Below are 26,795 nucleotides of genomic sequence, written 5' to 3' on the forward strand. Positions count from 1 at the left end.
ATGCGCATTTCAACTCAGTTGGAAAAACAGGCACTCAGGTAGCAGTTTGCACAGATTATAATCAGATGTCATCTGAGACTTGAGGTTATATTACAGTAAAGAGAATTGGTTGTTCTTGGCCCTTTCTACAAACCCCATAACCTCCAAACAACAGTCAGGAGTTTGATTTTTTATAGTTACACCTGAGTTTGCATGTTGTTGTTTAGCCTGTTTCTGAGCTTTAAACTCCATAAGACTTGGATTTTCAGAGCTTCAGCTGACATTTCTGTCAATCCAAATAGAAGCAGGCCAGCTTGAGAGTACTTGTTCTGTTTTTCTCTGTTTGGTAGGTAATATGGCATGGAATAGTGAGCTGTTTCTAAAAGTCCTGTGAGCTGGACATGTTATAGTACTAATTTATGAGGCTGGTATACACAGGTATCAACTTGCCGTCATGTAAGTCACTACTTTGAACTTCTGAAAACATGGAAAGAGGCTTGCAGCATTGGATTCTTGTACTGATTTTTTCACATCTCCTGTTTTAACCTTTTCCATGCCTAACTGAGAAGTACAATGAGCATGAATCTCTACTTTGGAATCAGGAAGAAGTCTGTTACCATGCCCTCATCTCCATTGCACTGAACTTGGAGGGATGAGGGGATGATGAACGTCTGCAGGTGGACCGGCACCTTCACCCCCACAATCCTGGCCCTGGCTGAGGATTCTGAAGCCACGCCAGCAGCCATTGAAAACACACTTGCTGTTTGTGACTCTCTCCCCAGCCTAACGTTGCAGGATCATTGCTAAGGTCACAGGGGCCAGGTAAAGGAAAGAGGAGCAGACATCTTGTATGAACTGCTGCCTACACGATGGCAATGAGCATCTGTTGGCTGAAAAGGCACAGCACCGAGCTCAGAAACTGACCCCTGCTAAACCCCACCCTGTATTTTGGTAACAATCTTATCTGCCTTCAGTTTGCTTTAAGTTCTGAACAAAATAATTTTTTTTTTTTTTTGGCCACACTATGTGGCTTACAGGATCTCAGTTCTCCAACCAGGTATTGAACTCAGGTCATGGCAATGAAAGCCTGGAATCCTAACTACTGCCACCAGGGACTCCCTGAACAAAATTCTTAAAAAATTTTTGGCATAAATGTAATATCTTGGGTGCTTTGGAGAGGAGGAAGATTTCTCCCCTTGATCTTTATGCAGAAGCAGCTGTCTACAGAGGGCTTCCCTGATGGGTCAGTAGTAAAGAATCTGCCTGCAGTGCAGGTTTGATCCTTGGGTCAGGAAGATCCCCTGGAGAAGGAATGGCAACCCACTCCAGTATTCTTGCCTGGAGAATTCCATAGACGGAGGAGCCTGGTGGGCTACATTCCACGGGGTCACAAAGAGTCAGACCTGACTGAATGACTGAGTGCACTCCAGCGCGCACGCACAGCTGCCTACAGGCATCTGCCCCACGTGGTTATCAAGCTGAGAGTGCCTGGCTTCTCCCAACGCAGCATGTAGATGGTAGAGACAGGCTTCTCTTTGCCCTTGTGGGGAAAGGCACGGGAATACAGCAGACTGTTGTCATTAAATATATGTCATCCCACACTGAGAGCAGTTGTTGTTGTTTAGCCACTAAGTCATGTCCAACTCTTTTGCTACCGCATGGACTATGACCCGCCAGGCTCCTCTGTCCTTTGGATTTCCCAGGCAAGAATACTGGAGTGAGTTGCCATTTCCTTCTCTAGGGGATCCTCTTGACCCAGATTGAACCTGCATATCCTGTATCGGCAGGCGGATTCTTTACCACTTAGCCACCTGGGAAGTGCTGAGAGCAGTACTTAGTACCAAAAGAAGGAAAACAAGCTCGGTGGACTCCGTGTTCATTCACTGAGGGTTGACTCCAGACAGATATATGTGCCAGGCTCTAAGTGAGGGAAATGGACTTAAGGTCATGTGAGACAGTGCTTGTTCATAAGGCCTGCTAGGGATATAGGAGAAGTACCCAAACCACCCCAGGACAAGTATGTGATGGCATCACTTTGTGACACAAACTGCAGGTGGCAGGAGAAGGGGTTTTGCTTTGACTCAGTGGATTGGAAGGGCACGGAAGGAATCAGCCTCTGAGAAGTGACTTTAGGGACGAGTGAGGTTTTCAGAGGTAGAGATAGGGAGGAGGCCCTTCCAGGTAAAGGGAGCAGCTTAACCCAAGACCTGAAGTTGTTCGGTTGCTCAGTCATGTCCAACTCTTTGTGACCCCATGGACTGCAGCATGCCAAACTTCCCTGTCCTTCACTATCTCCCACAGTTTGTTCAAACTCATGTCCATCGAGTCAGTGATGCCATCCAACCATGTCATCCTCTGTCACCCGCTTCTCCTCCTGCCTTCTATCTCTCCCAGCATCAGGGTCTTTTCCAATGAGTCAGTTCCTTGCATCAGGTGGCCAGAGTATTGGAGCTTCAGCATCAGTCCTTCCAGTAAATATGCAGGGTTGATTACCTTTAGGATTGACTGAAAAGAAATCCCCTTCCAGGCACACACTGCAGCCTTGTCAAGAAGACCACACTGCAGCCTTGTTTGTCACAGCAAATAAAGGAAATAACCTGTCTGTCCATAGGAGGAGGGACAAATACATTGGAAAATATTCAGCAGAGAAAATGAATCAGAGAATCACATAGCAATTAACATGGGAAAAACACAAAACATTAAATTAAGAAAGAAGGCTGCAGAACATTAGGTGCAAAGTTTATATAAAGATTAAAAAACCCCTATATATATATCATTTATGGATTTTTAATTTTGTGTTTTTAAAATTAATCATTACAGGTAGTTATATACTTTTATAATCTCAATCTTTTCATATGAAAACATTAGTGGGAATGAAAAACACCAAATTTAGTGTGTAGTGCCTGCTGCTGGGGAGGGAGGAAAGGAGGAAAGGAATGAGTGATTACAGGACACTAGATCTCAGTTACCTGTTTGGTAGACATAGATGATCTATTTGTTGTTGTTCAGTCACTCAGTTGTATCCAACTCTTTGTGACCCCATGGACTGCAGCACACCAGGCTTCCCTGTCATATGTGTATACACAGTCATCTATATATATGTATATATGCACACACAAAAAACACATACGTAGTGACATATTTATATACATGCATTTATACATTTAATTGAAGTATAATTGACGTACAGTGTTGTGTTAGTTTCTTCTGTACAGCAAAGTAATTTAGATACATATATATATATACACACTCATATTCTTTTTAATATTTTTTCCATTATGGTTTATTACAGGATATTGAATGTAGTTCCCCATGCTATACAGTAAGACTTTGTTTTTATTTCATATATACTGGTTTGTATCTGCTGATCCAAAACTCCTAATTTATCCTTCACCTACCCCTTTTCCCCTTTGGTAACCATAAATTTGTTTCTATGTCTGGGCATCTGTTTCATAAATAAGCTCATTTTAGATTCCACCTATAAGTAATATTGTAGGGTATTTGTCTTTCTCTTTCTGACTTACTTAGTGTCATCTCTCTAGGTCTACCCCCTGTTGATGCAAATGGCATTATTTCATTCTTTGTATGGCTGAGTAGTATTCCGTTATATATGTGTACCACATCTTCTTTATCCATTTGTCTCTTGATGGACACTTAGGTTACTTCCACGTCCCAGCTATTATAAATAGTTTTTGCTGCTATGAACATTGGGGTGAAAGTGTCCTTTCAAATTAGAGTTTTCTCTGGATCGTGCATATATATTTTTGAATCTTAATATGACACAAGATTTGACAAGCAGTTGTTGTCGTATCATCCTCTATACTTTTCTCTTGTACGCCAAGCATTTTGTAATTTCAAAATGAAAGAGAAAATCACAGGGCACATTTGGGAATAGCTAATGGTACAGAGATCAGTGGTTTTCAAACATTAGCCTGACCCTTCGTATAGCCTGACCCTTCATAAGAGATTCGGAGAAGGCAATAGCACCCCACTCCAGTACTTTTGCCTGGAAAATCCCATGGACGGAGGAGCCTGGTAGGCTGCAGTCCATGGGGTCGCTAGAGTCGGACACGGCTGAGTGACTTCCCTTTCACTTTTCACTTTCATGCATTAGAGAAGGAAATGGCAACCCACTCCAGTGTTCTTGCCTGGAGAATCCCAGGGACGGGGGAGCCTGGTGGGCTGCCGTCTCTGAGTCGCACAGAGTCGGACACGACTGAAGCGACTTAGCAGCAGTAGCAGTCGTAAGAGATTATATTAGGAACCAGGAGTTTCATGGCAGTATTTATCCTTAATGTGTGGGGTGCACTCTGACAGGTTCTGTTCTCTTCACTCTGATCTGTTTCATTCTGCATGAAATCAGCAGTGGATAATGTTGAGGGTGAGGATCAAGGCAGGGAAGATTTTGACTGGCTGCATTATGGGTGTGAGCTTTATTTGGCAGAGAATAAAGCTAGTGGCTTTGTGAGCACAGAACTTTAGCCAAATCAAATAAGATGAAACTGTGGCCAGAGGTTGGAGGACATAAGAAGATCAGTTAAGAGGTTATCATAGGAATCTAACTGGGACAGTGTACCAGCCTGCAGGGGAGTGAGAGAAGGAATAGACTGCAGTTAAAAAAAAAAAAGAGAGAGAATTTGATGACTGGAATGTTAGCAGAGGAGGAAAAGAAGAAATTTCTCTTTGATTTCAAGGCTTGGTGACCAGGAGATTGGTCACACCAGTCACAGAACTAGACACAGCAGAGGTCTGGTTTTAAACACACGAAGCTTAAGGTGCTGATGGGACCTCAAGATGGATACAGTGATGTCTTGTGGAGTGAAAAGGCACAAATTCAACATGGTCTTGTAATGTTTGATGACTTTCTCTAGCAGTACCCAGAACCTGCTGAGGGAAAAAGAGAAACTAGAAGTCAGCAGGGTGCGGCTGGATGGAGGGCATGGAATGCTCCAGAGGGGAAGCCAAGTGGCTAATACGAAGAAAGCATTTAAACAACTATAACGAAGTACTGAAGATGAAGCTATGGCGTCTTCTGGACAGACTGATTGATTAGAGTGTCTCAAAGAACTTAAATTAGCCATTAATTTCCCTGGAGCAAAACTAAGATCAAAAAAATGTCGCTCTTGTCTTACGGGAGCCAAGAACAGTTTGTGTCTAGTTGTCCAGGAGAGTGCAGTCCTGTGCCTACGAGTACACTTCCAAGAAGAGGATTTGTAAATGGAAGCAGAGAAAGTCCTGGTTAATTAGAAGAACGTGAAAAAGAGAGATCATTGCTTCCTGCTGACCTTGACAAAGAAGAAAAGGAAGAAGACCGATAGTATGCTCAACTTCAGAATCTCACTAAAAGGATAGAATAGTCTTCCTCTTACTGAGAGTTTTTCAGTTAAAAATGGGATGTTGGGATGGCAGTGGGGCCAAGTGAGGTGGGGGGACCAAGAGAAGAAGGGTTGGAGGTCCCCAGGAGCCCAGAGCCTGTGAGCTGGTGGGAGGAAGTAGTCTAGCCGGAAATGAGGTGGGTTGTGATCGGGGGGACGGGCATCACATCTGAGACCCTGGAGTTCAATAACCCTGAGTGAGAAACCGCCACCACCTTGTAGAAACTGCCAGCAAGGCGGGCAGGTGGTTGTAAAATGATGGCGATGAAGACCAGGGTGGGGCCCTGTTCACAGCTGCTGATCTGAACCGATGACCTTTTCCAATGAAACTCACCTGCGGAATGACTAAGAGTTTTTAACCAGATCAGCTACTCATCATGAGTTTCTACTTCAACTGTGGAAAAGCCCACAGAGGAGAGGGGTTCCCTTAGGAGAGCCTCCTGGGATGCCTGGGAGGGGACTCTGGACCACACAGGCAAATGTCCCAGCCAGACGCAGGATTTTTTCCGAGGCTGCCATCAGCTCACAGGCAGGCAGGCTCCCACGACTTATCCAGCTCTTCCTATTCCACTTGTGTTTGATGGGTGGAACACAGAAAGCAGTGCCCATACCTTAGGGCAGATTCAGTTCAGAGCTTTGAATAAGTCACTTCAATTCTCTATACCTCAGTTATTCTCATGACGAAGTAATACAAACTAAAAACATGTTTTAAATGTTTTGAGTGACTCCCTTGTGCAACTCATTGAATTTCACAGTTTAATGTAAAGAAGACACAAGTACAACCAGTTACAACATAAGGCTAAGGGGATATACCAGGGTGCAATTAATTCTGCTTGAGGCTGTTGCTGAACTTCCCAGAGAACGTTCTATCTGAGCCTGGACTTGAGAGAGAAGCAGGGTTTGCCAGGCATAGATAGAGGCTTGGCACTGTGAAGTGTGTGGCTTGTTCAGGGAACCAGGACAGTCTGTTCTGCTTTTCTATGCAATGAGAATAAAAAACTAGGTCTCCTAACTCCTGCTCCAGTGTTCTTTGACTTTATTTTTCTTCTGCCTGGCCTCTCTTCCCTGCATCTTTGCTTAGGCATTCTTGGGCACAAAAGTACCAATGATAGGAGGAAATGGACCAAAAGTCATCTGGTGATTGGAAACCTGGTGAACAATTTAAATATTGTTATGGATACCTCCCAAGTGGATGAACTACACCCAGATAAACAACATCTAAGTCAAATGTTCCTGTTGAAAAAATCCCTTATGTGTTCCTTATCCAAAATCTCACCGGTTTTACCTTTAGAAGCAAAGAGGGCCAAAGGAGAGTCTTCTTTCACTTTGTTTTTGAACAAACATCCATTGACGCATTCTGGGCCTCCTTTCGTCTGATAATTGCTGAGAAGAGGAATAAAGGATGGGTAAGTCCATCAGAATGCCTGATGAACTATGGACTGAGGTTCGTGACATTGTACAGGAGACAGGGATCAAGAGCATCCCCATGGAAAAGAAATGCAAAAAAGCAAAATGGCTGTCTGGGGAGGCCTTACAAATAGCTGAGAAAAGAAGAGAAGCGAGAAGCAAAGGAGAAAAGGAAAGATATAAACATCTGAATGCAGAGTTCCAAAGAATAGCAAGAAGAGATAAGAAAGCCTTCCTCAGTGATCAATGCAAAGAAATAGAGGAAAACAGCAGAATGGGAAAGACTAGAGATCTCTTCAAGAAAATTAGAGATACCAAGGGAACATTTCATGCAAAGATGGGCTCAATAAAGGACAGAAATGGTATGGACCTGACAGAAGCAGAAGATATTAAGAAGAGGTGGCAAGAATACACAGAAGAATTGTACAAAAAGATCTTCATGACCCAGATAATCACGATAGTGTGATCACTGACCTAGAGCCAGACATCCTGGAATGTGAAGTCAAGTGGGCCTTAGAAAGCATCACTATGAACAAAGTTAGTGGAGGTGATGGAATTCCAGTTGAGCTATTCCAAATCCTGAAAGATGATGCTGTGAAAGTGCTGCACTCAATATGCCAGCAAATTTGGAAAACTCAGCAGTGGCCACAGGACTGGAAAAGGTCAGTTTTCATTCCAATCCCAAAGACAGGCAATGCCAAAGAATGCTCAAACTACTGCACAATTGCACTCATCTCACATGCTAGTAAAGTAATGCTCAAAATTCTCCAAGCCAGGCTTCAGCAATATGTGAACCGTGAACTCCCAGATGTTCAAGCTGGTTTTAGAAAAGGCAGAGGAACCAGAGACCAAACTGCCAACATCCACTGGATCATCATAAAAGCAAGAGAGTTCCAGAAAAACATCTATTTCTGCTTTATTGACTATGCCAAAGCCTTTGACTGTGTGCATCACAATAAACTGTGGACAATTCTGAAAGAGATGGGAATACCAGACCACCTGACCTGCCTCTTGAAAAACCTATATGCAGGTCAGGAAGCAGCAGTTAGAATTGGACATGGAACAACAGACTGGTTCCAAATAGGAAAAGGAGTATGTCAAGGCTGTATATTGTCACCCTGCTTATTTAACTTATATGCAGAGTACATCATGAGAAACGCTGGGCCGGAAGAAGCACAAGCTGGAATCAAGATTGCCGGGAGAAATATCAATAACCTCAGATAAGCAGATGACACCACCCTTATGGCAGAAAGTGAGGACAGTGAAAAAGTTGGCTTATAACTCAACATTTAGAAAACGAAGATCATGGCATCTGGTCCCATCACTTCATGGAAAATAGATGGGGAAACAGTGGAAACAGTGTCAGACTTTATTTTTGGGGGCTCCAAAATCACTGCAGATGGTGACTGCAGCCATGAAATTAAAAGATGCTTACTCCTTGGAAGAAAAGTTATGACCAACCTAGATAGCATATTCAAAAGCAAAGACATTACTTTGCCAACAAAGGTCCGTCTAGTCAAGGCTATGGTTTTTCCAGTGGTCATGTATGGATGTGAGAGTTGGACTGTGAAGAAAGCTGAGCGCCAAAGAATTGATGCTTTTGAACTGTGGTGTTGGAGAAGACTCTTGAGAGTCCCTTGGACTGCAAGGAGATCCAACCAGTCCATTCTGAAGGAGATCAGCCCTGGGATTTCTTTGGAAGGAATGATGCTGAAGCTGAAACTCCAGTACTTTGGCCACCGCGTGAGAAGAGTTGATTCATTGGAAAAGACTCTGATGCTGGGAGGGATTGGGGGCAGGAGGAGAAGGGGATGACAGAGGATAAGATGGCTGGATGGCATCACTGACTCGATGGATGTGAGTCTGAGTGAACTCTGGGAGTTGGTGATGGACAGGGAGGCCTGGTGTCCTGCAATTCATGGGGTCGCAAAGAGTCAGACATGACTGAGCGACTGAACTGAACTGAACTAAACTAAACTGAAGTTTATGTTTCTGTCTCAAGGAACTTGCGACCCAGTAATTGGCTGTCTGCACGCACAGCAGGCAAGTAGCATGCAAGTCCAGACGTCCTGCTAACCAAACCATGTAGGACAGATGAGTAGGCAAGTGTTCTGGGAGGAAAGAAATCAAGATGGCCTGGAGAAAACTCCATGGCTAGTATAGAATTTTACTAAGCCCTTGAGGATGTGTGGGCTTCCCAGGTGGGGCTCAGTGGTAAAGAATCCGCCTGCCAATACAGGAGATACAGGAGACAGGAGTTTGATCCCTGGGTTGGGAAGATCCCTTGGAGGAGGAAATGGCAACCCACTCCAGTATTCTTGCTGGGATAATCCCATGGACAATGGAGCCTGGCAGGCCATAGTCCATGGGGTCACAAAGAGTCGCACATGACTGAGCAACTGATCAGGAATGCATGCTTGAGGATGTCTATAGAGAAAACTGTGAATGAAATGACGTGCTGGAAAATTGAAAAACCCCAGTCTTGGAACCGCCGATAGAGTGTATGGCATTTGTTGCAAAAGGGTTAACTGAATTGCTAGGAAACACCTAACTCCTTGCGCCAACCCAGCCTTCCTTTGTTATCAGATTCTTCTGTGGAAAGTACGTTTCCAGGATTGATTTCCTGCCAGTGGCAATCTGTGGTTCTCTTTGGGGTTTACCTGGGCTGGCCCACGTCCCAGCAGGTTTGCGGAACCTGGGTAATAAAGCTTCCTGCAGGCGAGAGATTTCGTAGCTGAAGCCAGACTGTGCCGCATGAAGCCAGTGGTTCCACTCTTGTGCAAAGTCCTAAGAGGCTCCCTGTCCCTAGGCTTTAATTACAGGTGGTTCAGACTGTAGAGCTCACCTTTACCCAAACAAGCAGTCTCTGAAGGAAAAGGATCGTCACACCCAGCCAAGCTGGCCATTGACCTTAGACTGCCCAATGCGTTCTAAACTGTTCCCAGCTCCTCCACATTCTACCACTAGCATGAAACACAGATGCTACTTATTACATGTGGAAGGTACATTCTGGGTCTGTAATGAGGCATTTTGAAAATAGTACCTGCTCAAGTGAGGAGAGGGCTCTCTGGTGGCTCAGCAGTAAAGAATCCGCCTGCCAATGCAGGAGATGCAGGTTTGATCCCTGGGTCGGGAAGATCCCCTGGAGAAGGGAGTGGCAACCCACTCCAGTGTTGTCTGGGAAATCCCAAGGTCACAAGAGCCTGGCAGACTCCAGTTCATAGGGTCGCAGAGAGTCAGACACAATTGAGTGACTAACACTTTCTTTCTCCTATGCATATTAGGGAGAGCCACAGAGGAAGAGATTCAGAGGCAGGGATCCCTGAGCCCAGGTGACATGTGTTCCTGGCAAACAGGTGTACCTCACCTTTTTTATAGGCAGGATTCAGCCGTGCCAGAGCCTACAAAGTCAGAGATGGACTCGTTTATTAAGGCGCTTTGGGTTTGTGTGCTGCAAGAAAAGTCTTTTGACAATATTGTATATACAATATTATATATACTGTACTGGCTTTCCTAAGCTCAGAGAACATGATTGCAGCCTTACCAGCAGATATTACACAATTTTTCTCCTTTAACCAACCCCCTCATCCCCCACCCCCATGACCCTTAGCTTACACTGTGGCAAGTATAGCTATGTTACTCCTGCGGCAAAAATGTTGCCTGTCATTCCATTAACAAAGAATGCTTTCCACCATCAAGCCCTCATCCATTGCAGCTACCCCTCAGGTGAGTCCTGGGGGGGATTCATGGTGGAGAAAAACTGAATACTGATCCTAGAAAGTTTAAGATATATATCTAAGGAATAATTTCAATAAACCCAGACTCTTACAATTTCCCATACGCAAAGCATTAACATCATTAACTTGAGATATCTGGTTTTTTAAATAAGCAGTTGATCTTTTGATGTTCCACTACATTTTTTTTTTCCCAAAGAAATTTCCCAATATATCCAGGCCTCTTTCTTATATCTTTGGAGCGGCTCCTCAGAGAGTCTGAGAGGCTGACTCCTCAGTAAGTTCTGCTGCTACTGCTACTGCTAAGTCACTTCAGTCGTGTCCAACTCTGTGCAACCCCATAGACTGCAGCCCACCAGGCTCCCCGTCCCTGAGATTCTCCAGGCAAGAACAATGGAGTGGGTTGCCATTTCCTTCTCCAATGCATGAAAGTGAAAAGTGAAAGTGAAGTCGCTCAGTTGTGTCCGACCCTCAGCGACCCCATGGACTGCAGCCTTACAGGCTCCTCCGTCCATGGGATTTTCCAGGCAAGAGTACTGGAGTGGTGTGCCATTGCCTTCTCCAAATAAAGTCTAGAGTTGCATTAATAGAACCAACCAATGTTGGTGCCTTAGTTAACATTAGGGATAAAGTGTATATAAGAAGCCTCTATACTATCTTTGCAACTTTTGGGTAAATCTAAAATTATTCCTAGACAAGTTTTTAAAAATCTGAACATAAAAGCCGCTTCTATTGATAGCTGTACATTTATGATAATGAATTAAATATTTTACAAAGACATTCTGACTTTGTGCTCTTGAGAAAGCCAAGGTTGCCAAGAAAATCCATGAATCTATTGTAAGTTTAAAGCTACCTAGTCAAATATTGCTGACTGGAGTCTAGTTTGCTTATTTAGCCCTGAGGGACACACTTGCTTTGTTTAATAGAGGACATCTGTTAACAGAAGAGCGCCATCATCTCAGTTGGGGAAGTATCAAGTTCTTAGCAATGACATATATTCCAAGTTAGGAAATGTGGTCTTTTTCCAAAACATATTTTAGTTCTTCTCAATGATTTAAAAAGACTGATTTAGTGATTTAAAAAGAAACATTTCCCCTGGTATTGTCTTTCTCTGACTTTCCAAGTGGTTTATCTTAATAACTTTGGCCACAGGTTACCCAGAAGACATACACAGGTTGGGCTAGGGAAAGTTCTGCTAATAAAACATAATTCGCAACTTTTAAGTTGTGTATTTTTTCTCCAGTCGACGCTTCTGACAAGAAGGTCATTAGCATGATATACTAACTAGTTGAGCTTGAAATCCACAGGATAACACAAGTAAGTATATATTCCTTTATATTGCTGGAATGTTTTGGCAGGTGGGGAGAAGGATGTACTAATTAAATATATTGATTAATCGTTTTACCAGTTTTTGTAGATTTGTGTCAAATATTCCTATTTGTAAAACAGCAGTAAGTTCATTTTTCCAGTTATAAAAGTAGTAAATACCCATTGTCAAAAATACAGTAGTATTGACGCATCCATCACTTTGAAATATCTGTATTGAGGTTCTGATTATATTTCATTCTTTCTCTGTGCCATAGGTATATCTTTACAAAAATGGGATGCATACTTCTAATTTGCTCCTTTGTAATAATGTCTTTCATTCATGTATTTATTCAAGTCTTTGTTGAGCATCTACTATGTGCTGTTCTAAGTGCCAGAACAGTGAGAAACAATGGAGCACACATTTCTGTCACACGCATCTCTCTATAGCAACAAGTGCAATATATCTACATAATTATCTTAAAGGGTGTGTAGTATTCCATTGTATAGATTTATCAGCATTAAATCAGAGCTCCCAGTTTTGGATGCTGAAATGCTATTTGTTTGTTGTTGGTGGTGGTGGTGGTGGTTCAGTTATTAAGTCGTGTCTTACTCTGCGACCCCGTGGACTATATAGCCTGCCAGGCTCCTCAGTTCATGGGATTTCCCAGGCAAGAATACTGGAGTGGGTTGCCATTCCCTCCTCCAGGGGATCATCCTAACCCAGGGATCGAACCCACATCTCCTGCTTGGCAGGCAGATTCTTTACCAAGGAGCTCCCAGGGAAGCCCCTATTTGTTTTTTTAGGTTTTCTTAAATATGGAGTGGATATGCGTTAACAGCTGGTCAGTCTGAACCCATGTTAAAATTGTCTCTGCTAATAATAGAATTCTGCTGGTACTGCCGCCTTTTAAAATATGACTTTATAAACAGTGGTCTGATCCTTGGCAGATGGGGCTGCCAAGTTCAGTGTGCGCCCAGAGGCCTCTTACTTGATGGATGACTGTGGAGGTCCTGGGGTTTTCTGAGGCTGTTGCAAGTCCACTTAAGTCTCTGGTCAGACCAAAGGCTGCTCACAGCAGGGTTCCCTGCCTTATAAACAGACACCAAGCTGGCATTTTGGCCACTGTTCCTCCTCAGTCATTTATGGTTTTGTAGCATTGTGTGAGGCTGGGTATCTATGGATTCTGGAAGCATTTCTTCTTCCCTCTTTGATGGAAATTGCTGCTCTTTTGTTCTCTGTCCAACAACCAGCAGGCCACCTTCCTGCCATCTGTGTGAGCCTCCTCCCCCCACTACAGTGACACGAGGTGATGTCACTGGGTCTGTTGGTTGGTGACTTCAGCTCACGGCTGGACCTTCAGCACATAGCAAAACCTAGCCCAGATGGATGACAGAATTTCATAGCATTCGAACGTGTAGAGACTGTTCCTTCATTTTTATGGACAAAGACACAAGTATAGAGAATTTGAACCATGTGCCTAAAATCCTATATGAATGGTAGGGCTGGAATTGCTAATTCCTCATCCAGGCTTCTCCAGGGAATTGGCTACTCCAAGTCTGTAGTCAGTTCCCCTAGGGCCCTCGTAATTAGGGAACATCACTGCCTTAGAGTCCTCTATTTGGCCTCCAGATAAAATATCATCAATGCCAAATATGTCCATTTCCCAAATGCGCAGCTTTTAATTTTTTTTTAGATGGCATACTCTAGGTGTAAAACTATTAGCTTTATTAATAGTTTTAAAGGAGAACCCGAGATAAACTTTAAGATTGGACTCCTAAGTAGTCCAAAGTATGATGTAATATTTTATAGTACTTTCATGGTACAGATATTATACTCAAGAAACAGAACTTTTGATTCCAATCCTATTACAATCTAAATCTAATTAAACTCTATATAAAGCAGTTGGGGGAGGTATTATGAAGAATCTATAAATGTATCCAAAATTATTAAATTCCATTTCCGTTTTCAAAGATTGCATTAAAATCAATCATAAGGTACAAAATATGTAAGTTACTAATTGTAACCCGTCTGTGTGTTCTTTAGCTCAAATCTTGCTGATATTTTAATGTGCAGGGTTTGTCTTTTCAAAGTACCGTTCAGCTACTGCTCATTTTTCATTATTGACTCTTTTGTCTAAGACGTAGAGAGACAGGAAAACATCTCCCACCCACTCTTATTTATGAGGAGAATGACCTTGAGTAGTTAAATGTCTTGGGCATGGCCACATAGCTCATTGTGTAGAGCAAATATTAACCGCCAGACTTCCCAACTTACAAACCAGGATTTTATTTTCCCCCTTCAACCTGGCAGAACAGAATGAAATTGGTGCTGTATGTCTGGGCCTAAAGAACTGTTTGTTCAGTAAATCATGATCAAGGGTATGATTATTTTATATGCTGCAAACCGTTTTAGCCTGAGAACTTGCACACCACAAAGTCCCTGCCCTTAAAGGGACTGGCTGTTGGTGGGGAAGTGAATGCATCACCAGGGGTCAGGGGCTGGGAGAGAAGTGTGATGGGGAGGCAAGGCCAGGGTAGGTGGGAGCTAGGGCACCTTGGGGGTGGAGGTGGGGTGTCAGGAGGGGCCTTAGGGAAAGCTGGGTGTGTGTGTGCCTGCACCAGCGCCACGGCGTCAAGATGCGGTTTCTTCCAAAGAGTGCTCTCAGGCTTTACAGCTGGCACCCCTTTTAAAATATTTGTATTTATTTGGCTGCACTGAGTCTTAGTTGCAGCATGTGAGATTTCGTTCCCCAACCAGGGATTGAATCCAGGCCCCCTGCCCTGGGAGCGCAGAGCCCAAGCCACTGGACCAACCAGGGAAGTCCCTACAGCTGGCCCTTGGATGCCTATTTCTGGAAGCAGTGCCCACTCTGTCTTGGTGAAGTTAAGCCTGTCTAAGGGGGTAGTAGGGTGCTTTCCTGATGGCTCAGCAGGTAAAGAATCTACCTGCAATACAGGAGATGCAGCAGATGTGGGTTCGATTCCTGGGTCGGGAAGATACCCCGGAGGAGAAAATGGCAACCCACTCCAGTATTCTTGCCTGGAGAATGTCCATGGACAGAGGAGCCTGGCGGGCTACAGTCCATGGGGTTGCAAAGAGTCAGACACGACTGGGCGACTAAGCACACAGCACTTAGTGGGCAATGCGGGTGGAGCATAGCAAGCAGCTTCTTCCGGGATTCCTTCTCCCACAGCTCATACCCCCAGTGACTCACCTCTTTTTTTTTTCAACAGTAAAACCAAACTGATAACTTTCATTTCATCTCCCTCTGTGCTTCACCAGACATGGTAGAAACCTGTGTGTAAAGAATAGAGCCCTTTAGCTCCCCAAGGCCCCCGCGAGCGTTGCTTTCCCATTAGAGCTTCTCAGCCAACGCAGATCTTAGCTTCGGTGCCGTCCCGTTCCAGGCCGAGCCCTGCAGTGGATCCATCGATCCCAGGGCCAGTGCACCCCACCCATGCCCCACCTCCCCTGCTGTGCTCAGTCACCAACTGCCACAGAGGTCAGCTGGAGGCGAGGCTGTACCGAACTTAAAACTCCGGGCTCTTGGATCCCTCTGCTGGCTGATAGCGGAAGCACTGCTTAGCTTTTCCTCTTTCTGTTTTCTTGTTTTTAAATGAATTAAGGTATTCAAATGATACCTTTTTGTTTTTTCCGTTTCCCGCTTCCCCTCTTTCTGTCTTTCTGACTGACTCTTAGTTTCTCTTGGTGTCTTTAATTCCTCTATGGGCACAGTTCACAGCCGGATCCTGGTGGGGGATCCATGGTGGGTGCTGGCTAAACAGATGTCTCAGGACCCGGTATAGAGCAGGCCTTGGGCCCTCTGCTCATCAATGCCCCCTGCCTCTCGCACCAACCACCAACCATGTCATAATAATGGCAACATTTTGCCAGTTGAGGATTTGGGAGCAAGCCCCGTGTTGAACGCTTTACAGGCATTACATCATAAAGTCCTATGTCATTAGCTCTGCTTCCCAGATGACAAAGCCCAGGCTGGCGCTGCAGGCATGTCAACGGGATCCAGATCTCTGGAGCCAGCGTCATCCTTCCAGCCACACAAGGGCCCCCTCCTCGGGAGCCTGGGCTTTGACCCTGCTCTCTGCCTGGACATCTTGTACCCCCACTGCTGCTGCTGCTGCTGCTAAGTCGCTTCAGTCGTGTCCGACTCTGTGCGACCCCATAGACGGCAGCCTACCAGGCTCCGCCGTCCCTGGGATTCTCCAGGCAAGAACACTGGAGTGGGTTGCCATTTCCTCCTCCAACGCATGAAAGTGAAAAGTGAAAGTGAAGTCGTTCAGTTGTGTCCGACTCTCAGCGACCCCATGGACTGCAGCCTACCAGGCTCCTCTGTCCATGGGATTTTCCAGGCAAGAGTACTGGAGTGGGGTGCCACTGCCTTCTCCGACACCCCAACCCAAACCCACTTCCCCATTGTCTCTTGGGAATTCTGACTTTTCCTTAAAAGTTAGTTCAGGGGTCACTTGGAAAAGCCCGCTCACCCACCCCTTCCACCTTCTGCTTTGGTTGTTTACAGAGACCTCGTGGTCTGTGGGCAACAAGTATATCTCTCTTATTCGAATTGTTTGGATGTGTGTTCTCTGTTCTATTCATGTATCGCTTATGGGTAGCCCCTGTACTGTCCTTAAATAAATATATTTTATCAATTGTTAAAACACAAGAAACAGTGAACTGCCCTCGCCTCTCGTGGGGCACTCATCCCAGGTTTCTGTCATGATTTACCTGTGTATCTGTCCATCCTGTAGAGTCTGACCTCCTCCAAGGCAGGGAGCAGATCTAATCAGTCTCCATACCCCAGCACAGAGCCCAGCTCCCAGTTATAACATAGCAGCAGGATTTGACATTCAAGCACCCAGATGGGCCAGGCAGAGTGCTCCTCACTTTATTTAGAGTCTCTCATTTAACCATCAAAACATCGCACCCAATATGGACAATGATCACCCCATTTTACAGATGAAGAGACTGAAGCTTGGCAAGGTCTGTGACTGGCCCAAAGTCGCCCAGGGAGCAGCCACCCAAACGCTTAACTCCAAGTCTCCCTAGACTTTTTTTTTTTTTACATTTTATTAATTTTCATGCCCTACATTTTTGACGCTATGAGGTATTTTTTTCCCTTTTAATATTGATTAAGAAGTGTGTATGGGAAGATGACATTTTCTTGGCTAAAATCTGCAGTGCCCTGAGAAACACTGCTGTATCCTTTGCTAAAGGACTCTAAAGAAAGGGAGGACATTTGAATCAATCAGGTTTTGAATTTTTCTGAAGAAAAGAGTTTGAGGAATAAGAAGGTATCTGTAGATAGACTGAAAATCTATTGCTTTATTCAGTAACTTTATCTGAAATTTTGCAGCTCTTTTATGAAATAATCACCGTGCTCATCTGGTTCATGTTATCACCTAAAAATTCCAAGTGCAAGTTAAATTTTTGAAGCCTGAAACTTATTGGATACAGATTTGGGTACTCAGGAAAGGCGAGTCCAAAACTACTTGCTTTCCAGAGCATAATTTAAACACACACACACAATCTTTGCAATTAGATTTCATGTTAAATTTAGGCCACATGTTAATTTTGTTCAACTCTTAAGATTTCCCAGAATATTCCTTGGTCTTTACCACCCTATGGATGACCTTGAATTTCAAGTTACTATTGCTTATCTCAGATTTTCAAGTTCTCAGTGAAATTAGTGGGTAATTTAAGATTAGTGCTCAAGAAATGTAGACTCTCATTCATCATATCAACATTGATCATTTTTGTATTTCAGTAAAATACTTTGTACTTTTAGAGCCTGTCTGATTACATTTTAATATTGTCTTGTTTAAGGGTGTGTGCTCGTTGTGTTCAACTCTTTGTGACCCCAGAGACTGTAGCCCACCAGGCTCCTCTGTCCATGGGATTTTCCAGGCAAGAATACTGGAGTGGATTGCTATTTCTTTCTCCAGGGGATCTTCCCAGCCCAGGGATCGAACCTGCATCTCTTGAGTCTCCTGCATTGGCAGGCAGATTCTTTACCACTGAGCCATCTAGCAAATATCATCTAGCAAAGCTTTAAAGGTACCCTTAGTTACTTGGTAGATGTCATAAAAATAGGGTTGCTAACATTCCCTTTTGGAGAAGGAAATGGCAACCCACTCCAGTGTTCTTGCCTGGAGAATCCCAGGGACGGGGGAGCCTGGTGGGTTGCCATCTCTGGGGTCGCACAGAGTCGGATATGACTGAAGTGACTTAGCAACAACATTCCATTTTACAAGATGCAACTTGGCCTCACACTGTAGAGGGTAGAAGAGATGTCAAAATCAGAATATCAGGACAGTAAGGGACCTTGGTCCAACTCTATTATTCTACATATGAAAAAAGAATGAGGCTCAAAGAAGCTGTCTACAGTCCCCGCCTGCCCAGCTGCACTAGAAAACCTGCCCCTCTCTCACGGCATCTTTGCCCATTTTTACTGTTTCCTGTAGGTAGCATCCCGGGGCAGCCATGACGACCGCCATCCTGGAGCGTCTGAGCACCCTGTCCGTGAGCGGGCAGCATCTGCGACGCCTGCCCAAGATCCTGGAGGATGGGCTGCCCAAGATGCCCGGCACCGTCCCCGAGACCGACGTGCCCCAGCTCTTCCGGGAGCCCTACATCCGCGCCGGGTACCGCCCCACCGGCCATGAGTGGCGCTACTACTTCTTCAGCCTCTTTCAGAAACACAATGAGGTGGTCAACGTCTGGACTCACCTGCTGGCGGCCCTGGCCGTCCTCCTGCGGTTCTGGGCCTTTGTGGAGGCCGAGGGCCTGCCGTGGGCCTCTGCCTACACGCTGCCCCTGCTCGTCTATGTCCTGTCCTCCATCACGTACCTCACCTTCAGCCTCCTGGCCCACCTGCTGCAGTCCAAGTCGGAGCTCTCGCACTACACCTTCTACTTCGTGGACTACGTGGGCGTGAGCGTCTACCAGTACGGCAGCGCCCTGGTCCACTTCTTCTACACCTCCGACCAAGCCTGGTACGAGCACTTCTGGCTCCTCTTCCTGCCCGCCGCCGCCTTCTGTGGCTGGTTATCCTGCGCCGGCTGCTGCTACGCCAAGTACCGCTACCGCCGGCCCTACCCGGTCATGAGGAAGATCTGCCAGGTGGTGCCGTCCGGGCTGGCTTACATCCTGGACATCAGCCCCGTAGTACATCGTGTGGTTCTATGCCACCTGTCTGGCTGCCAGGACCCAGCGGCCTGGTACCACACCCTCCAGATCATCTTCTTCCTGGTCAGTGCCTACTTCTTCTCCTGCCCGGTTCCAGAGAAGTACTTCCCTGGTTCCTGTGACATCGTGGGCCACGGGCACCAGATCTTCCACACCTTTCTGTCTGTCTGCACACTCTCCCAGCTGGAGGCCATCCTCCTGGACTATAAGGGGCGACAGGACATCTACCTGCCACGCCACAGCCCCCTGTCCATCTACCTGGCCTGCCTCTCCTTCTTCCTTGTGGTGGGCTGCAGTGCAGGCACTGCAGCCTTCTTGAGACAAAAAATCAAGGCCAGACTGACCAAGAAAGATTCCTGAGGCTGCCAGGTGGGGCGCGGTGTGGAGGCAGCCTGTCGTGATTTGGGGAGAACTTGAGTCAACAGTAGGAGATGACTTTGTGTTTTTAAGAGTGGGCTTTTAAATGAGTACATATTTCCAAGGGTGGCTATGGCTATGGCATTGGGACGCCAAAGGTTCCAAGAGTTTTGTTATCATTGTCGTGAATGAAAGGTTTATCTTTCATCCTCTGGGCTGTAGCCTTGCGAGACACAGGAAGGGAAGGGACCTCGGCTAAGGTTCGTTGGACACGGAATTAAGAACCATCTTCATGCCTGAAAGTTGAGTAGAAATCTGACTGTGGCCTCCGGGGGCCAGCCCTGGACTAAAGGGAAAATCTAACTGGACTGAAAAAATTACAAGGTGGCTGGACCACACTGTATTGAAATGGGCATTCTTCTGCGATGCTGGTCTTTGGTGATTGGATACTGGATTCGTCTGACTTCTGGTCCCTTCTCTAGCCCGCTTTTCTCAGGATGATGTCTGCCTGGCTGTTTTCTCCAGAGTGCTATTCACTCCCAGCTGTACCTTGCATGGGCATAGCGAGGACGATGAAGCAGTCATGCTTCCGGGAAATGCTTGGATCCAGGCAGACATTCAGGATATTTACTCTCATATAATACTAATGGAAACGGTACTAGAAAATACAGTGCCAAGAGCCATCAGGAGGCCCAGCCAGTAAGCATGGCTACTGTTTGGTGTCATGGGACCCTTCTGTTTTATCCCTGTGCACTGCAGGATTACTTGATATCTACTAGGGCTGCCTTACATGCCAGAAGATCTGGAGCTTTCTTCAGATAATCTTCTCCAGATTTTGACCAGCATGTTCAAAAAGCCCCTGGTAGAGTGAATTGGTTCTAGGGATCTGATTATTTCAAGAGGAACTCAAGGTCCAGCCTCTTAAATAGATGCTGCCCCATGAAGGACCCATGTAACTATCCTAGTTCACGGTCCTTGGGAAAGCATTGTACCTCAGCTTAGAGCAGCTTAAATCAAGCCCCAGAACAGGCATGTGTGTGTACTCATGCAAGGTTGGTCCCCGAAGGCTCCTTTGGGTGAGGCTGGTGAATTGAGCACCCTGTAGGCAGAATGTTCGGCTAGGACATCACTGGCCAGCAGCTTCTGTGGGATGGGGGTTGGGGGTGGGTTCTTACAGTTGATGTGTCCTGGCTTCGCAGCCCCCTGAGGACCGCCTTCTGCAGTGATCCAGGGAAGGGGGCTGCATTGAAACCCTCCCCAAAGACTGCATTTCCTATCAGTATAAGGTCTCTGTTTACTAAAAAGGGAGGTGGCTTTTCACTCCAGTTTGATGAACCTCCTCTCTTCCTAGGTTACTGTCTTCGCATCTTTTTTTTTCCCTTTCTCTTGAGAGATGTGTAGGGTTTGTGCCTTATAAATGAAAATTTACAAACACTTAATACACCGCCATGTGGAATTTCCTGTTTGAGGTTATTGGGATAAGAAAAGAGAATTCATTGCCTTTCAACCAGCGGATGAAAGAAACTCAGAACACTGGAATCGCTTATCCGTCAGAAGACTCTTTCGACCTGTGTTTTTTGGGGGAGAAAAGTTCAACTGAAGCTTTCCTATAATCTTTATATCAAGAAAGCACAGCAGGAATCCCATGGTGGTCCAGTGAATAGGACTCTACACTTCCACTGCAGAGGGTGTGGGTTCAATTCCTGGTTGGGGAACTAAGATCCTATGTGCCGTGGGCAGCCAAAAAAAGAGAAAGCATATGTCTTGTCAGCTATGTTGTTTCCTCCTGGTGGATTCCTCCTGGGAATCCTCAAATATCTGAACTTCTGTACTACCCATGTGTCTTACACGAGCTTCTGGCATCCAGGCCAAATTCCCCGCCAGTAAAGTTAGGGACCCTGAACGGGATTGAACTGATAAACAAAGGAATAGAAAGTTGCATCAACACAGTGCAGGTAGAGGGTCAGTTTAAAATGGAGACAAGAAAGCATCTGAAATGTTCATAATTATGGATTTGGAGACTCTCTTCTTGTAAAAGTTAAAAGAAAAGTGTAAGTCAAGCTCTTGAATGTAACCATGGTGGCCATGGTGGGCAGAGATCTGTAGGCCAAATGCAAGTATTTTTAAAGAGAGACTAGAGGGGTGATTCTCTATGCCATCCACAGACCAATGCCAGTCTGCACACGAAACAGTCTGTGACACATACAGAGCGACACTAAGTTTTTAGATATGAACATAAAATTCATAACATTTTAATTTTAATTTACCCAAGCATTGGTCCACCAAGTGATTGGAAATTTTAAAAGAAAAAGTATTTTTTCACCAGAGATATTTGAAAAGCATTGAGGTAGGAGACTACTATCTCATTAGAAATTCCAGTATCTCAGGAGAAATACAGAAACGGGAAATGCAGGCGTTTTTCACTATTCAGATTCTTGAGGGTTACACACTCCTTTTAAAACAATTTCATTAAAATGACTGAATCAGTAAGGAAGCGACCTTGTTTGTTTAAAAGGAATAATTAAGTATTTAATAAAGGAGATGGTTCTTCTTACTCTACCAAAGCCAACAGTTGACATCTACTGGAAATTCTGCTATTATCTCTCTCTCTGTCTCTTTTTTTCTTTTTTTTTTACTAAGACTTTCAATCTATTAAAATGTAAATGCCTCTAAAAAAACATAACTATCAGTCAGTTATATCTTGGGAATAAAGTGGATATTGTGTGTACCCCTCTACTCAACGTAAGGAGAGAGGATAGCAAGATGCAACAAATTGGGCAACTATTTGCCTGATTCCCTCTTGCAAACACTTCCTGACCTGTATTTACTAAGAAGCTAATGTTGCTGCTCTTCAAATGTTATGGTTTCATCTCCCACCTCGGCTGAAAGTACCTCACTCAGTAACACTACTCTCAATCCTCCGATGGAAGCTTGAAATAGTAGGCGCTCAAACCACGGAATGGAGGCAGTTCTTTCCTGCCTCTGCTGTCCATCAGTTCCCCAATTGTACCGGGTTGCTTGAAAACATGAGATTCTTCCGTTGCCGTGCTGTAGTTTCAAGTGAGTCCTCCAGATGGCGCTCAAGTCTCACTCAGAGGAGGTACGGCCATTGTCCCCAAAGCCTCAGCCTAATTGTGTTGGTCCTAGTGTTTCGCTTGATGTCTTGGCAAAGAAAACATAGAACTGTTTTCTGTTTATATAAATCGACTTACACAAATGACCATTAAACATTTTGTAAATGGGTTATTGTACTCTCAACAGCCACCTTGTGTCTTTGACAAGGTCTGTCTTAAAGAAAAGTTTTATCTAGACAAACATTGTCAGAAGGAGACCAGGACACTTCATAGCCACCTAGAGGTAGGAAAATATAAAAGCTTAAAAAAAGAAATCTCCCTCCCCAAGCTCCCAAAATACCTGCCCCTCCCCAAATCCCCACTTGGTAGTAGATCAAATGGCACCTCCCTCCCCTCAAAAGCTATGGAGTTGATTTTTCTGAGGATTTCAATCTAATTGAATAAATATTTCTGATCTCATGGACAATGGTGTTAAATATTCCAAACTTTTTGAATTGATGGATTATATTTTTTGAAGCCTAAAAATTATGAATTATACTATTGTATACTGTGTGTGCTCGAGTCACTCAGTTGTGTCAGATCCTTTGTGACCCCTTGGACTGTAGCCCACCAGGCTCCTCTGCCTGAAAAATAGAATTTTCCAGGCAAGAATACTGGAGTGGGCCATTTCCTACTCCGGAGGATCTTCGAACCCACGTCTCTATGTCTCCTGCACTGGCAGGCGGATTGTTTACCACTAGTACCACACCTGGGGAGCATTATATCATAATAGGTAACTATGGTTTGAAATGTGTCACCCAACAGCCAAAGGATTCTGTGGCCTATTAGATTTAAATAGCTGTGGAAAAGGTGATTCTGTTATCACGATAACAGGAAGAAAATAGCGTTCTCTGCCTAGAGGCTGTGTTACCAACCAGAGTTCTTTGCCTCCTTAATCAATAGAAATTGATCAGAGGCCAGATAAGAAATTCAGGCAAGTCTTTACCTCATAAAAGAGGTATGCATACTCAGTAGGAATCCCTACCCCCTCCCAAAGTCATTGGTTATTTCTCATTTTAAAATAATACATGCTTTTTAAAGAAGATGCCAGGGATTTCCCTGGTGGTCCAGTGGTTAAGAATCTGCCTTCCAATGCAGGGGATGAAGGTTTGATCCCTGGTCAGGGAACTAAGATTCTACAAGCAGCATAGCAACTAATCCTTTACACCACAAGGAAGACCCAGCACAGCCAAAAAAAAAAAAAAAAACTGATACTAAAAAAAAAACTTTTAATGAAAATGCCATAAAATAGAGAAAAAAGATACATCATTGGCCCATCATTAAAATGAATCCTTTCAGAGTAAGGATAAGTCATGTCAAAATGTTGTCAATAAGTTAATGAACAGTGTAATATAGAACTTCCTGAAAAGCTGGAAATTAGGAACTCCTGGGCAACCTAATACTTTGATTCTGTAGAGTACAAAAAAATCAAGTCTGGCTCAGCTCTCAGTCATGTGACACTCCCTTCTGACATTTGTGATGGCACTGTGGCTGGGATACTGGCTCATGATACAAAGCCAAGGATACATTATCTCTGGTTGAAAGAACTCTGAAATGCGAAGCAAGCCCTCAGAGAGTCCTCTGCTAGAAAGGCTTGGGCGGGAGGCAGAGCCAGCCTGTGGAACATCCTGATCCAATGGCAGTCACTCCACAAACACTGAGCCTGCAGATGCCAGGCCCTGATCTAGGCACCAGGATGCAGCCATGGGCAAAACAAATTCCAGCCCTGATGGACACTTACGCTCAGCAAAGGAGAGTGTTACTCACTCAGCTGTGTCCGACTCTTTGTGACCCCATGGACTGTAACCCGCCAGGCTCCTCTGTCCATGGAATTCTCTCTGCAAGAATACTGGAATGGGTAGCCATTCCTTTCTCCGGGGAATCTTCCCTACCCAGGGGTGGAACCCCGGTCTTTTGCATTTCAGGCAGATTCTTTACTGTCTGAGCCTCCAGGGAAGACAACAAGCCATGAATTCCCTCGTGGCGTAGTGGTTAGGACTCCGCGCTTTTAGCGCCAAGGGCACAGGTTCAATTGCTGGTCAGGGAACTAAGATCCTGCAAGCTGTGTGGCCATTAAAAAATAGCTAATGTGTTAGAAGGTGATGGTGCCAAGGAGAAAGCAAGGCAGGAGGAGGCAGAGGGATAGGGTGAGTGTGCAGCTTTAACTGGGATCAGGGGAGACTACAGAAAGAGGCAGGGAAATAGCTGTGTTTTATTCTCCAGCAGAGGGAAGAATTGCAAGGACCCTGATCTCTTCAAGAAAATTAGAGATACCAAGGGGACATTTCATGCAAAGACGGGCTCGATAAAGGACAGAAATGGTATGGACCTAACAGAAGCAGAAGATATTAAGAAGAGGTGGCAAGAATACACAGAAGAACTGTACAAAAAAGATCTTCATGACCCAGATAATCATGATGGTGTGATCACTCACCTAGAGCCAGACATTCTGGAATGTGAAGTCAAGTGGGCCTTAGAAAGCATCACTACGAACAAAGCTAGTGGAGGTGATGGAATTCCAGTTGAACTATTTCAAATCCTGAAAGATGATGCTGTGAAAGTGCTGCAGTCAGTATGCCAGCAAATTTGGAAAACTCAGCAGTGGCCACAGGACCAGAAAAGGTCAGTTTTCATTCCAATCCCAAAGGAAGGCAATGCCAAAGAATGCTCAAACTACAGCACAATTGCACTCATCTCACATGCTAGTAAAGTAATGCTCAAAATTCTCCAAGCCAGGCTTCAGCAATATGTGAACCATAAACTTCCTGATGTTCAACCTGGTTTTAGAAAAGGCAGAGGAACCAGAGATCAAATTGCCAATATCCGCTGGATCATGGAGAAAGCAAGAGAGTTCCAGAAAAACATCTATTTCTCCATTATTGACTATGCCAAAGCCTTTGACTGTGTGGATCACAATAAACTGTGGACAGTTCTGAAAGAGATGGGAATACCAGACCACCTGACCTGCCTCTTGAGAAATCTGTATGCAGGTCAGGAAGCAACAGTTAGAACTGGACATGGAGCAACAGACTGGTTCCAAATAGGAAAAAGAGTACGTCAAGGCTGTATATTATCACCCTGCTTATTTAACTTATATGCAGAGTACATCATGAGAAACCCTGGACTGGAAGAAGCACAAGCTGGAACCAAGATTGCCAGGAGAAATATCAATAACCTCAGATATGCAGATGACACCACCCTTATGGCAGAAAGTGAAGAGGAACTAAAAAGCCTGTTGATGAAAGTGAAAGTGGAAAGTGAAAAAGTTGGCTTAAAGCTCAACATTCAGAAAACAAAGATCATGGCATCCGGTCCCATCATTCATGGGAAATAGATGGGGAAACAGTGGAAACAGTGTCAGACTTTATTTTTTGGGGCTCCAAAATCACTGCAGATGGTGACTGCAGCCATGAAATTAAAAGACGCTTACTCCTTGGAAGGAAAGTTATGACCAATCTAGATAGCATATTCAAAAGCAGAGACATTACTTTGCCAACAAAAGTCCATCTAGTCAAGGCTATGGTTTTTCCTGTGGTCATGTATGGATATGAGAGTTGGACTGTGAAGAAGGCTGAATGCCGAAGAATTGATGCTTTTGAACTGTGGTGTTGGAGAAGACTCTTGAGAGTCCCTTGGACTGCAAGGAGATCCAACCAGTCCATTCTGAAGGAGATCAGCCCTGGAATTTCTTTGGAGGGAATGATGCTGACGCTGAAACTCCAGTACTTTGGGCACCCCATGCGAAGAGTTGACTCATTGGAAAAGACTCTGATGCTGGGAGGGATTGGGGGCAGGAGGAGAAGGGGACGACAGAGGATGAGATGGCTGAATGGAATCACTGACTCGATGGACGTAAGTCTAAGTGAACTCTAGGAGATGGTGATGGACAGGGAGGCCTGGCATGCTGCGATTCATGGGGTCGCAAAGAGTCGGACACGACTGAGCGACTGAACTGAACTGAACTGAACTGAGAACCTGTATGAATGGAGAGGTTGGAGGAGTCATCATCTGAGGACAGACTGTGAGGGCTGTGTTAGGACTCGGTCTTCTACTGTGATTTCAGGTGGGAAAATACCAGGGGAGAATCCTATCTGATAAAATTATAGAGGAGGCATTTATCTATGTGGACTCATTGCTAATTGCACATGAGCTTTGCTGGTAGAACACGGGGCAGATGCTGTGGCTTGCCAATGGTAACACAAAACCAGGTTATCATTAAGTTATCCCATTTGTGGGCCTGGCTCAGTAGATTGCTTTTCTGTGGACACACTCCTGTGCTCACAGGTTTCTTCCCAGATTTCCTGCCATTTTTTTAGTGCCT

General features: G+C 44.8%; 1 protein-coding gene across 4 annotated transcripts in view; it reads left to right on the forward strand.

Annotated features, from left to right (window-relative positions):
- PAQR8 (progestin and adipoQ receptor family member 8) overlaps positions 1-22,901 on the forward strand; it is a 44,399-nt gene extending 21,498 nt beyond the window's left edge. For all 4 annotated transcript variants that reach the window (XM_027524310.1, XM_027524307.1, XM_027524309.1 and 1 more), the window contains one exon: positions 18,281-22,901. In XM_027524310.1, the coding sequence (XP_027380111.1) occupies positions 18,300-19,364 (1,065 nt within the window). In that variant the 5' untranslated portion in view covers positions 18,281-18,299 and the 3' untranslated portion in view covers positions 19,365-22,901. The remainder of the gene's footprint in view (positions 1-18,280) is intronic.
- Positions 22,902-26,795: the final 3,894 nt, after the last annotated feature.

This window comes from Bos indicus x Bos taurus, chromosome 23 (genome assembly GCF_003369695.1).
Source record: "Bos indicus x Bos taurus breed Angus x Brahman F1 hybrid chromosome 23, Bos_hybrid_MaternalHap_v2.0, whole genome shotgun sequence".
NCBI classification, from domain to species: domain Eukaryota; kingdom Metazoa; phylum Chordata; class Mammalia; order Artiodactyla; family Bovidae; genus Bos; species Bos indicus x Bos taurus.